This window comes from Agelaius phoeniceus, chromosome 6, assembly GCF_051311805.1.
Source record: "Agelaius phoeniceus isolate bAgePho1 chromosome 6, bAgePho1.hap1, whole genome shotgun sequence".
Taxonomy (NCBI): domain Eukaryota; kingdom Metazoa; phylum Chordata; class Aves; order Passeriformes; family Icteridae; genus Agelaius; species Agelaius phoeniceus.
Window position 1 is genome coordinate 24713541 of NC_135270.1, and position 15607 is coordinate 24729147.

Below are 15607 nucleotides of genomic sequence, written 5' to 3' on the forward strand. Positions count from 1 at the left end.
TTGATATGCCTGAGGGTGATAATGTTTGGAGCACAGGACACAAAGGCTGTTTGCTTTTATTTTAGGTGTCTGGATTAAGTCCAAGTCCCACATTAGCCCTGACATAAATGCATAGAAAACTCTGCTGACCCCTGCACTGGACCTCTTTGACCCAAAAAACCTTCTTCAGAGGATGAAATGTAGAAAGTTCTCACTGAGCATATGGAGACTGCATTTTTTCCCCATAGTCTAGAATATGCAGCAACTCAGGTTGTTTAGCATGAAGCCAGTTAAAAGACCATCCCTGAAATGAAAGCAAGCTGCTGTCAAATATACAGAAAGAACTCAAGTATGGAGTGCAAAGGGTAGGGATACAAAATGGTTGTGCAGAGGAAAGCTCAAATAAGCATTACCCAAATCTCCTAAATCCCTGTAAACTCAGGCTCTGTCAGTAAGGTCAAGTGGCTTTGCACTGTACACACCAGCACTCTGTGATTCAAAAACACAAAGAAAACAGTGAGGATTAGGTTGGATATTGGGAATAGATTCTTCACCCAGAGGGTCGGTGGGCACTAGAACAGAACTTCTAGGAAAGTCACAGTAGGAGCCTGCCAAAGTTCAAGGAATGTTTGGGCAATGCCCTCAGGGACCTGGTGTGGGCAATGGAGCTGTCCTGTGCAAAGTCAGGAGCTGGATTTGATGAACCTTGTGGATCCCTTCCAGCTCAGGATATTCCATGATTCTATGAGCACTTCAGTGGATGAGTCCTGCTGGGCCTGTGCTCTGCACTGAGCCACCTCAGCTGTCCCACCATTCCCACCAGTAAATCTGCAGCCACTGAGGCACTTTTACTGCCTTGTCCTCAGAAACTGCAGAACCACTGAGGAGGTGGTAATTTCATGACACAAAACAAAAGGCAGAGAAACAAATAAACAAAAATAGAGAAAAGAAATTAAATGGCATGACAGAAACTACCAGGAAAAGAAGCCCAAAATAGAAAAGTGATATATAGACTTTCTGTCTGGATAGCTAAATTTGGGCAGAGTCACAAGCACCCAAATACATAGCTTTTTAATAAGAAGTTGTGTAGTCTTTTTAGAAGGAGGTGCTGTTAACTTTGGCTATAAATAATAAATCCTTGGTTTTCTCTGTATAAGCCATGGTGCAGCTATCCAAAATTGCGCAGCATGTCACGGCAGGGCACCAATTTCTGTCATTTTTGAACTTGATTTTGAATTATGTGGTGAAAGACACTGTCTGAAGCACAGAGCAATAATTTCAGAGTAATTCTTCTGACAAGGAAGAATTTTCCCTCTCACTCACTTTTTAAGCACAGGCCCTGAGACATGTATTACATGTTGCTTCACTGTTCTTGTACATTAGTTTCATTTGAATACAGGAGAAACTTCACACACTTGCTAAACAATTATCTAGTGTTGCAGTGCACTAGAAAGCAGTTATCACAATCAACTGTATAGTTTTGGGTCAGGGTAGCCCTTGAAATTATACATTTCATTTGCATAGAAGTTTTGTTATTAAAAGTAGTCAAATAATATAATGTAATGTAATGTAATATAGAAAATGCTAGAAAAAGTTTACTATTACAACAATGCTGCCACCTGGTAACCTAATGTGTAATAGCAGACAAAACATTCATTTTTCCCAGTCTTGAACATAGCAATATATTTGAAATATTACTTTAAATAACACTAAAAGTCACAAAATCTGCAAATTTTTTATTGGGTTAGGATAATTTCCCTGCATCAGATTAAATCCTCATAGCTGTGTTTCATTGTGGGGAAGAAGTGAGACCCAAGCCCTTTGAAAGGTTTCAAGGCAAAGCAAATAGTCAAAATTTCCTGAAACCCAGTGAAATATCTCAGGCACAGGATAGTAGCCAAACACATATCATGGTAACTTGTGCTCCACTAGAAACCAGGCAATGGAAAATAAACACAGGCAACATCCTGCCCATCTTCCTCACTCATCCATTAAAAATTGCTTCAAGGGAAGGGGAGGAGGTGTTTCGCCCCAAATCAGGAGAAGTATCAGCAGTGATTCTTGCATGTTCACACTTGTGCTATCAGCCTACTGAGAGAGTCAGATGTGAAAGACAGAGTACAGTGACTGATGACCTGCTTGCACACTGGTCTATTCTGAACTCCATGCCAAAAGATTAAATCATTTAAAAATGAGGTTTTTTACAGGAGAGTAAAGCTGGGGGGGGAAATGAAAACCACACCTTTTTTCTTTTTTTTTTTAAATTATTTTGTCAATACTAGTGGTGGCTAAAAAATGCTCAATGTTTGGCCTCCAGAGTTTTTCTGGTAAAGCTTAAAACTCAAAATTGATAAACCATCATGATAATAAAAAATGACTGTCCACAGTTACTATTTTGCCATATATGAATATGCTAAATAATATGCATATAAATATGCTAAATCTTAATATATATATATATATTTGACATATATGAATTTTGCTAAATATAGGAATAAATAAGAAGCAATGATTGGAGCATGAAATGGCCATACAAGAATTATTTTCTAGTAAGATTTTCCCTCAGATCTTTTCTATATGATTAAGCAAAATTGAAACTTCTAGTGGCATAAAACAGAACCTTGTAACTATTTTTAAAATGATAGTTAAAAGAAGAAGAAAAAAAATTTGCTAGTTATCAAGAAACGTATGCTGTGGATCAAGTGGGTGGATGGGGAGGGAGGACTAAAACTATTTAAGTAGTGTCATGCTATCTACTTGTGACTGCAAATGTCAGTATTGTGTAAGTGTCTCTGCAAAAGAAAGTTCTTTCCTTAAAGTTCACAGTTAGTTCTACAAATACAATCTTTGGTTGAAGAGCTAAAAAAAGAAACAAGAAAACCAGTTTGTGAGGGGTTGTTCAGCTCTGACCCAATTATGGCAAAAACAAAAACTGAAATAAGTGGTAAGAATATAAGCAAATGCACACTTAAAGTAAGCAGGAACCAGCACACAGGAGATGTAACTATCAGATCTAGTTTGCTGCATGTGCTGTAAACATGGCAGTGTTGGAATTCTCCATGCAATACATGCTCGGAGCCAGAAAGGCTCTGCACGCATGTGCAGCATCCCATTGTGCTCTGGTTTATACCAACAGATCAGTGGTAGCCAGCCTTGGGTGGCCTGAGCTCCCTGGCTCCTGGAACCTGGCTATATTTATCCCAGCTGATGTAGCCTGTCAAGTGCCCTGCTGCTGATAAGGTGCCGTAGCCAACAACAGGGGGGGACCAAGGGGGAGGAGCAGGATGGGGGCTTCCACCCCGTGGGGCTTTAGGGGGTCTCAAAAGCCCTGCAGTGCCATTCCTGTGTGACTCACACCCTGCTTTCTAGATACAGCTGGGAGCTCCACCAGAAACAAAGGGAAGATGCCAGAGCCAGTGAAGAAAACAGGTAAGGATCATAACTGACAGACAAAACTAGGAACAGCTTGACAGGAAAATGTGAGTAGATTATGTATGCTAGAGAAATGAGATGCCTCAAAGGCAAAAATAAATAGACAGGGAAAAAAATTTATTAAGTTATAAATGCAAGAGATATTGAGTGATCTTGAAGAGAAATCACTAACTGCTTTCATAACCCTCAGCCACAGAATTTTCTCAAGAGACTTTGGATGAGGAAAAAATAGAGGTGAAACACATTTAATTCTCACTTGCACTTAATTTCTCACTTCCTTTCCTAGTCACCTTTAGGACTCTGAAAAAAAAATAAATAAAGGCTTGTAGTCTCTCTCTTGGACAGCTAAATAGTATAAATCTCTCTTGCTTTTATTTTGGGTTTGGGCTTTTTTTTCTCCTTGACAATTTGTAGAAGTATTATTGGCAAAATTTGATGGTATTTATTGTGAATGAAATCTCTGTGAAAATGAAAGCAAACAGAACCTGGTCAGAGTATAGTCTTTCTGTTTCTTTTAACCACTGACAATAGAATTCTAGGAAAAAAGGCAACATTGTACTGTGAAGAATACATGGCAATTTCTTTTCCCTTGCCCTCTTTCATCCTTTCCCCTTGAGCCAGAAGATAACTAGCCCTTTTCAGGAAGCCAAGGTCACAGAGCCACAGAGAAAAATGCCAGGAAACTATTTCAAATTTATTAATGTTTTAATTAAAAATCTTCAAATAAGGAATCACTCAGATGCTGTCCACATAGAGGAGGCCTAGAATGGGGTGCAAGGTGCAATGAATTTGGTGTTTGTAGGAGGAAGAGAGCCTGGGAAGAAAAGGAAGAGGCAGCTAACTTCAGGACACCTGCAGAGGAAGATGCCTCAGGAGCACTTTGCATCCACAAGTTTGGAAAAAAAAGCTGACAAAAGCTGAATTTATGATTGTTTGAGAAGTGTGAACATGCTCAATAGTCAGGCCTGGAGAAACTTGTACTAAATCTGGGATTCTCCACTTTAGAGCTGTCACTTCATTGATGCCAGTGAACATCCAGAATCACCACTACCTGAATGTACAGTAAAAGGTGCACGTGTTTTTAGTAATGTGCAGTTTCCAGAGTCAGCCAGTGCCAGCTGTGGAGACTTATTAATAATGACCTTGGTGCTTTGCAAAGGCCTGAGCAGGCATTGGTCTCCTCTAAGTTTGGCCACTGACACAATCTCCTATTGTCACGATAACAAAAGGAGAACTTGCTAAGAACCTTCATTTGACCAAAATACTTGAAATCAGCCACTACCAGAGGCAGACCAATTACACACCCAGAGAATCCCCCTTTACAACTGCCAAGCATCAAAGCATGGTTAACTCCAACAAGATTCTTTGTGTTCCCTCTGTGTGATAACCCTAAAGCAACAGTGGTGTCAGCAATCCTTACATTGTATTACAAATATAACATCATTTCATATTCATAAGGGTGCCTTTTCTAATGAAAGTAGATTTGTATATAAAAAAGAAATATATATTAGATCCTGTAATTATAGACAAAAACTTGAAAATATAAGCTGCAAAGTTTTGGTCATCACCTCAAAAATGAGAAAATTATACTCATATTCTGGTTTTAAAGTCACATCATTTTTAAGTTTTATTTAAATGTTTAATTGTGAATGCAGACAAAAAGAAATACAACAGAGTAGGCAAAATTTGACAGTGACACCTTGGCATTATGACTTCTGATTTCTAATTGTTTAACTGCCTTTAAATTAACATTTCCATTCTCCGTGGGGGAGAGGCAATGTCTCTGTTTGTGAAGATGCCCACTTTTGCTGGCTAATGGTGAAGAGAAATTCTATCCCAACTTATTTCTCCAGAGAAATCTAACAGGTGTCTAACATCACTAGTCCTACACAGTTCTTATGAACAAACCAGACCAAACACTGGGATTATCACAGCAGGGGGAGGAAAAGCTCTTGTTACACACTCTGACCGAGACAGAACCAGTCACATGCCTCACAACTTTTAGAGAGGATCTTCTCAGTCTCCCAGGAGACACTAATCCCTTTGGTTTTCTATTTCATGTTGTTTATACAGTTCAAGCCATTTCAAGATGGGATAATGCTGAGCACCATCTCAGGAGGGCCAAATAACCATTGGGCAATTCATACTTGGATAAATCACAATTCCTGCCTTTCACACACCATATAGCAAGATTACTGAAGAGCCCAAAGAAGTCCCTAGTCTGTACTACTGAAATTTGTGCATCTGGTGTATAGGCAAAAGAAAATTCTTCATGTCAAAGAATGATCAGAGATATTCTCCTTATATCTGCTGTTTTAACAGGGCTTTTAACATGTAAAAAGAAACAAACAACAATGAAAAAACACCCAAAAAACCAAATAAACAAAAAACCCCACCCACCAAACCCCCCCCGAAAATCCCACCAAAAACCAAAAATAATTTAATAAGCCATCAAATTAAAATGGTGTGGTGAAGTAGATTTTCCAACAGACATTCTTTCATTTTCAACTGCCCAACTAAAATACTTCAGGACAAAGCACTTCCCTACTTATTTCAAGAATGCCAAAAGAACTGCCTTAGCATTCTAGAAAATCTACACCATCCACAAGAGAAACAGAATTTATAAGTCCTGTAAGATTTTAGTGTTAGAGTAAACCATCAAACTTTGAAAAGCACACTTTTTCTGTGGCAGAAATTTTATGTTCTTCTCCCTTTGATTTAAACATTTCATAGTGTATCTTTGTTCAAAAGCTCACTATTTGGAAAATTTTTATCATTTTTTTGTTCTGAAAATTCAGAAATGTTAAAAAAACCCAACCATTTCCCTAAAAATATTTTATGACATTAGGAGGAAATAGTTGACTTTTTAAACACCAAATTTAGTAGATAAATGGAACTTAATGGGAAGTGTGTGCTTTATTATAGCTGGGAAAGGAGAAGTCTATATTACTCACCTTCTCTGAAAATCAGTCAGCTTTTACTCACATATTTTGTAGATTGGGGAGTCTAGATTTTGCAGTTCTGATTAGGAAATTTCATCAAGAATTTACAAATAACTTGTAAGTACACAGAGGCTTCCATAATAATAATAATAATAGTAGTAGTAGTAGTAGTAGTTGCATAATTAAGAGTAAACCACATAATTTTAGTTTGAATATGAGATCATTCTTTCACATTTGCAAGCACCTAGCAGAACAAAGTACTGCAACAAACTTCTCTGCACTGCAGGAATGCAGAAAGAACCCTAAATTCATACAGACAGCTTCCTCTTGTGCACGTTAAGATTCAAACCAAGCTGAACATTATTATCCCCCTTTTACAGCAAGTGTGATGGATGCATAGAGAGAGAGGTGACTGATTAGTGAAACTATTCCTCGCCTGTGGCTCATGCTGCAGGAATTTGCAATCTCAGCTGCTGAAGTAGGCAAGGAATGATAAGATTGAGTCTTTCAATAGCTTCTGGATCATGGAATGATTAAGCTTGTAATTGCAAGAAGCCACTTAGGTCCTGGCTGAGGAACGTGCAGCATCTTTATATAGTTCCTCAGAAAGGAATTTACAAGCTCCATTACTGAAGTCTGCTTATCCTCAGTTGGGCTTTTAACTCAATGGAAGAGCAAATGATATAGAAGCAAAACTAGATGCCAAGTGCAAGCAAAGATCAATTTTCAACATGACATCTTAACAAATTAAAGAATTCCAAAAGCTAACACTGCTTTTGTAATATTATTTAAATATATTGACCAATACATATTTTAACACCAAATACAGAGAATGTGCAATAAGATAACTCAGCTTTGTGGGAGAAACCTGTGATTATTTTGTCTAATTTCACTCATCACAAATTTCTGTTGTAGTTTCTAGCAGCTGCATTCAAGAATTTATACCTTTAACAGGTTTTATTTCAGAAAGGCAGAAATATAATCTGAAAATGTCATCTAACACATATTCTCCTCTACCACTCTGTGTAGAAAACAGATTTCTTGCTCACTTTCATTTCAGTTGGTTCACACATATTTTGAAATTCTAGTATTTCAGGAATAGGTTTTCAGCTGATGCTTGTGACTCTAAGCCAGATTATTTAGGGAATGTTGCTGGCAAATGAAATTATTTTGGTAATTTGAACATTATTTTACTATACACCTTACCCCCATTTTTTCTGACAATAACGAAATAAGAATGGCTCTTCTAGGTTCTTATACTAATTTTTATTCTTATTAGAGATACAACAGTACTTAGAAGCTACCTACTAACAATTTAATACTGTACAAAGACAACAGGAAAACATTCTCTGCCTGAAAACACTCATAAAATAAAAGCCCAGTAAATAGATCGATAGCTCAACAAGAGAGCAAAGGAAACAATTATTAGTGCAATAGATAGAAACCCTGGTGGTAGCTTAGCCATTTCTTGGGGTTTGCATAGGAGAGTATGAAAAAGACTTGAATCATAGTAGTAAACTTGTTTGATGATGGATGTTAGAAGGATATTGCTTCAAAGCAGGTCAGAAAGTAAAGGAGAAGGCATGAAGGTGCTACTATCAAGATTTAATAAATGGCAGCAGAATGAAGGCAGAATACTAATTCTGTTATTTTATTTAGGTGACTATTACAGAAAATTAGTTTTGGAACTCAAATTATTTTATTCTAGTTTAATTTGGCGCAAAGCAAATGCATTTTTTTTTCTTCATCCTCGTGATTGAAAGACCTACCAGTAAATTTTAAAAATGCAATCTGATCACAGATCTCAAACAGAGGTTTTTATTACTGACCTGTTAAGCTGAAACTTGTGTAACATATACAGTGTATGGCTAATGTTACATTTTCAGGTGTTTCAAGAGTTTTAGAGGATACAAATTCTGGTAGCTTCAGCCCTAACCACCAAAAAGTTTCTGCAAGATAACTGCAGACCACATACAGCTGTTTCCTCTTCTGCCTGGGGTAAAATCTGCTGGTTTATGTCACTCAGAAATTATGTGAGTGTGTTTGCATTATGGAAGCTAGAAGTGAGTAGGAAGGCCTGGGTTATGAGAGGTGAAGTGTTGAAAAATGGCTTAGTGCAAAGTGGCCCTAGGCTCATTTTCTTTTATTAGCTTCACGTCCCTCTTCTCTCCCTTCATTAAATCCCCACAGCAACACCAACTCCATCCCCAATAAACATACAGAGCACCTTCAACTCTTTCTGTCTTCATCAGCCCTGGTAACTCACGTGGCTCTCTGATCTCTCCAGAAGTGCCATGGCATGTTAGTGGTAATGTCACTTTTCTCTCCCCGTGTGGCTGGGTTAGAACGTACCAGGAATCAGAGAGTTAACACAGTGAGCAGCAGAGGACATCAGGTGCCCCAGGCCTATGGCTCCTAACTCATGGGCACCTGGAGCCTGGATAAACACAGGACAGCTGGCTGAGATCTGTCAGTGGCTGACAGACACATTCCACAACATCACACAAGACGTGCCACAGTCGCTGGGTTTTCCACAGCCTCATGGTGGTGGTCATATTCAAGAGTGTTTAGAGTATGGGATGAATATATAGAACTCAGAGGGGTGTGTCTGGGTAGAAGCCAAACATTGTAGTGAGAGAGAGATTGTGAGATGGGGAATGTGTTTCTGATAAAAGCAGGCAGAAGTGTGGTTCTCAGGACAGACCAGAAGTTTTGGATGGTGGTGTTTAGGAGTATTCCTAATGAGGAAATACCTGAATTACATTGGTGTAACTGCATAGAAAAAACCTCTGGTCAACTTGGATTTATTTACACGTTACTGAAAGTAGCAGCCACAATGAAGGGGCAGGGAATAACTGAACTCTTTAACCTCTTAAGTAGCCCCTTTTCTTCCCCAAAAGGAAAAAATACGGTATTCTCTTCAGATGCTTCTTCAGCAATCTCTCTTCTGCAGCAAAGTAATTTCCTGTAAAATCTCCAGCCCTACACCTTTAGTTTTCCTTTGCAAAAAGAGCAGTGAAAGATGAAAGAAAAGCTGGATAGAGAGAAGCCACTCTAGACACTGCCCCTGACTGAATCACAAGGACAGGAAAAATACTAATTTAAAACTTGAGTCTCCTTTACCAGTGAAAAAGTGAGTACAGAGCAGCTATTCTTGAAGGCCTCCATTCTCGTGGGAGATTTTGGGCTTTTCCAATTCCAGAAATATTCACAATCATTTTAAGTTGGAACTAAAGTGTCTTTTGGCAGGAAAGATGGGAGGGAATAAAGGGAGCCTTACATATAAACTTCTGCACATGTGTTTAGATTTCCTAAAAGCCAGAAATGTTATGTAGTGGTAGAGATTTCTCACTGTGTTCTCACCAACAATTTTGTTTTTGTTGAGTCATCTACAAAGCAAATGTAAGAAATCTAATCACTTTACAGGGTGTGCAGCAGATCACAGAGTTACTTCCAAGTATGCATGTCATGAAACCCTGACACTGTAGGCTGGAACCTTTACAAATCACTTTGCTGTTAGGTAATTAATATATTTATAGATTCTTTTGTGCTTAAATAGAAGAGTGATGATAATAGCACTCAAAGACTGAAAACATGCCTCTTTGCTGCTTTGTCTGTAGAATCATAGGAGCCAGCCAGCCAGTAGTGAGTGGCTCCCAGAACTGACCTGTCTCCCCACTGTGCAGCAGCCTGGCCACCTTCACAGGTCTTTGGAATCCTGCATGCCCAGCCTGCTGTGTACAGTAACTCTCCTGCAATTATTCAGGATGCACCAATGCACACCCTGCTGTGTTATTTACAGAAGTGCAGGATGGTATCTAAAGGTGTGCAGCTGCTAACAGGCAGCACGCTGTAGGACACTACAGTACAAAGTCCTGTATTCTACAAAGCACTAAATTCTTAAGGAACTATTGCACCAGATTAGAAGAAACCTCAATTATAAACATGCAGGAACATTCCACTCCCAGGGGAAATTTTCCACACTTTTAACAGGGAAGGAAACCATGCAGAAGAATAAAACAGGAGGTTTTTCAAGGCTTTCCTAGGCTCACTGAAAACTAAAATTATGTTTTCATCAGAAATATAAAAGGGGAGGGGGGGGGAAGAAAAAGAAATTGAAAATATGTAATTTTGGTTTTTATATAATGAAGAAAAGCAAAATTCAATCTTTACTAAATTCTAAAAGTGTTTGTAGTTCATATTTTACCTCATGCTTAAGAAGGTTCAAATCCTTTGCAAAACAATGCAAGAAGCATGAATTGTGTTATGGCTAAAGACCAAAGGCCATCAGATGAAATCTTTGCAGATGTAACTCCACTAAGGTCAAGTAAATTATGCAGTCTGAAGACATGCTACAGGAGCAGAGATTTTATAAAAATAATAGATGGTATTTTTAATAATATACCACTTACATGAACTTAAGCACCTGTTTGAACATGAATATAAGCTTTTTCTTTTAAAACATTTTCATGCCGTGTTTCTTTCATTTTTATAAAGCAGAACTAAAAGTTCAAAGCTAATTATAACCGTTGTTGTGCTGTATGGAAGAGTTCCTGAGACTGCCAGAGGAGTAGAGCCATAGACAATTTGCCACAGAGGTGACTGATAAAATTAGATGTGATGAAATGACTAGTATTTTTTAAAATGTAGTTATACAGGGGTGAGTCAATAGAAAGATGACAGAATGATGCACAAAAAACATGCAGTGTATGAATCAGAATGTTAATTGCTGGTATTTTTACACATCAACATAGCTCATAGCAATTAGCAAATGATAACAGATTTCATTAAGAGAAAAAACACGAACATGAAATGAAAAACTTGATTCAAAATAAAGATGAAGAAATATAAATAAATAAATAAATCAGGTTAAAGAAATTAGTAAAACAAGTTACTTTACTAAAACCTAGTCTTGAGAGAGATTGGGATACCCATGGATCAAAATCATCCATTTTTGATACATTATTTGATACATTACTTGTTTACAGTTCTCTATCTGGTGTGCTACTTTGATTGCATATGAAGTAAAACATCATTTGGTTTACACTTGTTCACCCTATATATTAATAATGTCATTAATTCTCCTTATAAGCTTCCCAAGTGTTTCTTGACACATTGAGGAAATGCTTTAATCTACACCTTGAAAGTAATTGTTGTAGAGTGTCATGTAGGCAAGTACTTCAACTTTTAATTCTGAGGTAAACTTCTGAATACAAACAACAATTTATATCCTTATAGCTGGAATGAAAGGGTCATCATAGGAATGTGAATTCCTTTCCACTAAAGCCTTCATCAGTCAAAACAGAAGGACTAAAGATGAACCATTAATTCCTTGCGGTCTATTAGGACACACTAACTGCAGTGTTGTTGAAGAACAGATCCTGATCCTCTGTAACAACTGTATTAAGCAGCTGTTAGGACAAAATTAATAATTCTAGATGAAAGTGCATGGCAAATTAATGTAGACAGCTAAATATGTAAGAATATATTCCATGCCATCTTGTCGTTAACCAAAACATTCACTTATGAAAAACCAGAGCTCAATATGGGGAAAAAGAAAGAGGAAGACAGAAAGTGAGGTGATTTTGCTCTCCATTTCACTTTATTTCATTACAATGTGGAGGAGCTAAGACATCCCAGTGAGAGACAAAACCTGATAAACTCAAAGACAATTCCACAGCTTCTCTGGGGAAAGTGTTGTAATTTATAACTTGCATGGGCAGATGGGAGAGAAAGGAGACAGCTGCTGCAGCCACAACAGCTGACTACACCAGATATGCCACAATGGCAAAACAGATTTTAGTGAGCCCTCTCTCTTTTTTTAGTTTCTGCATTTACCAAGAAGCCAAAGACAACAGAGGTGACAGCCGGAAACACAGCTGTGTTTGAAGCAGAGACAGAAAAATCTGGCATCAAGGTGAAATGGCAGCGAGCTGGCACAGAAATTACTGAAAGTGAAAAATATGTCATCAAGACAGAAGGCAACAAGCATTCACTGACAATCAATAATGTAGGAAAAGAAGATGATGTGACATATGCTGTAATAGCTGGAAGTTCCAAGGTCAAATTTGAACTCAAGGTCAAGGAACCAGGTACATAATTTCCTATGCAATTTCCTCTGGTTTAATCAGTATTTCCAGTCCCACATGCAACCTTCACAGATAAAGCCCATGGAAATTATCCTATTTTAACATTGTAAAATTTCTCTACCAGCAATACATCTGTTTTGCCCAACTATTTGAAGCTGCAAATTCATATTAAGCTGAGGAATATATTTCCAGTGGCTAAGACACTCTTTCCAGGTGTCAGAAGTCCACAGAGAAGAGATCATAAGGGAAATGTCAATGTACATCTTCAGAACTCTGTCAAGCTTTTACACTTAACTACTGAAAAGCAAAGCAAAGCTAATCTAACCCTCACCCTGAACTAAACTGAGATGCCTGATCTTAGGACTGGAATTTTCTTATAATTATTTAATTTAAATACAAAACTGTAGCAATTGACAAAACACAAGTAATACTGTAATGTTTCTAGAAGCTCATACATTCCCCAAAATTGTCTCAAAATCTCCTGCTACCAAAAAGGCGTATTTCAAGAGGAGCTGGAATATGAAGAGTAACCTTTGTATTATTGTGTACCTCCCATTATTACTACCTTTGTACACATTAAAAGATCAGTTATGTGGAAGTTTCAAAAACTTTCCCAGGCTTTTCCTGGGAATGAATTTAAAGAGTCAAACTCCCTGGAATTTTCTCATGAAAAAGTATCTGAAGATGCTTAGGATAGATGAAATCACTCATTTTTTGAAACATTTTGACCTTCCAGATCCCTTTTTCCCCTCCAAAATTGTATCCATTTACCACTTCTGGTGTTTGACTTTTTGTTTTTCAACATGGTGAAAAGCCTCAAACTCAGATTGCTTATATCACTTCCTTTTCTTTGCTATCACTGCTTGTTTTAGCAACATGATGGGACCTTGTGACACCTTCTGGTCAGCTGAAAATAAATGGAGGAAAATTTAACATGCTTCAAGATGTCCTGTTCCATATGCAAAGACAGGGCATGACAGATTATGTGTAAGGGAAAATCCTGGTATGGATTAGGACAACTTGACAGCTGTCAGAGCATGCAGAAATATGGTCCTGCTGACTATCTCATCCTGAAAGCAAACTGGGCCATATTGCACTCATCATATTTTCCTCATTGCCTTTCAGGTTAGTTCCATGCAGAGGCTGCTATAGGCAGAATACTTGCAAATAATGCTATGGAGCATAATGGAGTATGTAATGTCACAGAGTAACTGGATTGTCCATTATTATTTGGAAGCTGCTCCACTACCTACAGAGAAAAAATATCTTCCTGCAACTGATCTATTTCAAGAAATTCTACCTCCCTCCATCTGCTCCAGTTGCTCACTCCTACTCCATTTTCAGACAATTCTGTCTTCTCCATTGTGCCAAATGCATTTGCCTAAATTTGTCTCTGAGGTCATGGTTTAATTGAGAGGATACAAACTTCCATAAGCCAGGGATTATTACATTATGGATGGATTTTTAAAATACTTTCTCCATATTGCTTACTAGCACTGTCTAGAGCTTTTTCCAAGCTGCCCACAACAATAGGCTTTGTAACATTACATTCCAACAGCATCATTAAACAAAATCTCCTGAATAAGCAAACTGTTTACAAATATATTAATTACATCATTTTTCATTACTTTTTCTGTTTAGAAATTGACATCTTTGTGTTTGTTTGTCCAACAGCTTTGGTAGTTACTTTAGTTTACTGACGTTTGCAACAAATAACAGCATTATTCATCACCTGATAAGTTTCTACACATCAAGACTATAGAATTTTAAAAACCAGGCATCAGTTTTTTCTGAGCTCATCAAAAGAAAAAGCCTCATCATCCAGCTTCAGTGAGCCCCTTCTGCTTCCAGCACATCCTCTAAGCTCTAGGAAACAACAGCTAATTTCTCTGCATTTCCTAAAATATATTAAAGGCTGTTCTTTTGCAAAATTTCTTCAAAAAGAAAGAGGAAATAGAATTTCTCTAATCTTGGCTTACATTCATTTCCAGAAAAGAGTGAGGCAGTCACTCCTGCAGAAGCTGCTCCAGCCCCAGCTGCCTCAGAGTCACCTGCTCCACCAGCAGAAAGCAGCCAAAACACAGAAGGTAATAGAGAATTAACATTGACATCAAGTCTGGTTTATTAACAGAAGGGAAGAACATCCACAGGGACTCCTTAACGTGAGATAGAGACAGTAGGTGAAAGCAGATCATAAAGAATAAGGAATCTCAGAGGCAGAAGAAATCTAATGAGAAATTTTTAAATTATTTAAGTAGTTCATATATAGTCTGATGCCAAAAAAAAATCTAAATAGTAGTTATGATATTTATTTCAGTTTTATCTGCTGAGACACACCCAGAAGAACCTCTGGACCCCATTGGGCTCTTTGTGGCACGACCACAGGATGGAGAAGTTACTGTTGGTGAGTGCACGTTGGCCAAGTGAAGTTTGTAAACTGCACCTGTTGCTTGACTATCAGTAGCTCTTAAGTACAGGGTGACAGCAGTGATACAACAGATAAACATAATTCATAACCTTACTTTAACCTACTTCTCCAACAAGGTGGAAACATCACATTCACTGCCAAAGTAGCAGGTGAGAGCCTGCTGAAGAAGCCATCAGTGAAATGGTTCAAAGGAAAGTGGATGGACCTGGGAAGCAAAGTGGGGAAACATCTCCAGCTACATGACAGTTATGATCGAAATACCAAGGTACAATTGGCAGAATAGAGTTCTCAGTCTTCTAGGTACTAATCTTTAATCTGAGGAAAATAGAAACTAAAATAGGACTGGTTTGATGTTAATGTAGCCAAAGCAACACACAAGGCTATTCTTATCCAGAAGTCTGTGTTTTGACCACACAGACAAGAGACAAACTACATACTCTTGCAAACCTTATCTGTGGTGAAATGAGAAAACATCTGGAGGACTGGGGGAGTAGTTTTGCACTTTCTACTGCAGGATTCCCTTCATCTTCCTTCAAGAAACTTGGTATATTTAAGAGAAAACAATCAGACATCTATTTAAGCATAGTCTATCTTGGTCTTAATAGGTCAATCATTCTGCTATTAGTGCTGGAATTCATTGCTTTCTTGCATTGTCTAGACTGCTTTAAGAAGCTGAGTAAGACCCATTTTTTACCAGAAATTTGTCCAAAGGTACCTGAGGAGGAACACGAGTCTGT

The 15607-nt window shown here is 37.9% G+C and overlaps 1 protein-coding gene across 1 annotated transcript in view; it reads left to right on the forward strand.

Annotated features, from left to right (window-relative positions):
* Nucleotides 1-3110: 3110 nt before the first annotated feature.
* MYBPC3 (myosin binding protein C3) overlaps nucleotides 3111-15607 on the forward strand; it is a 62276-nt gene continuing 49779 nt past the window's right edge. The window contains exons 1-6 of the mRNA XM_077180056.1: nucleotides 3111-3219; nucleotides 3349-3408; nucleotides 12179-12445; nucleotides 14434-14529; nucleotides 14760-14846; nucleotides 14987-15135. Of these exons, the coding sequence (XP_077036171.1) occupies nucleotides 3384-3408; nucleotides 12179-12445; nucleotides 14434-14529; nucleotides 14760-14846; nucleotides 14987-15135 (624 nt within the window). The 5' untranslated portion in view covers nucleotides 3111-3219; nucleotides 3349-3383. The remainder of the gene's footprint in view (nucleotides 3220-3348; nucleotides 3409-12178; nucleotides 12446-14433; nucleotides 14530-14759; nucleotides 14847-14986; nucleotides 15136-15607) is intronic.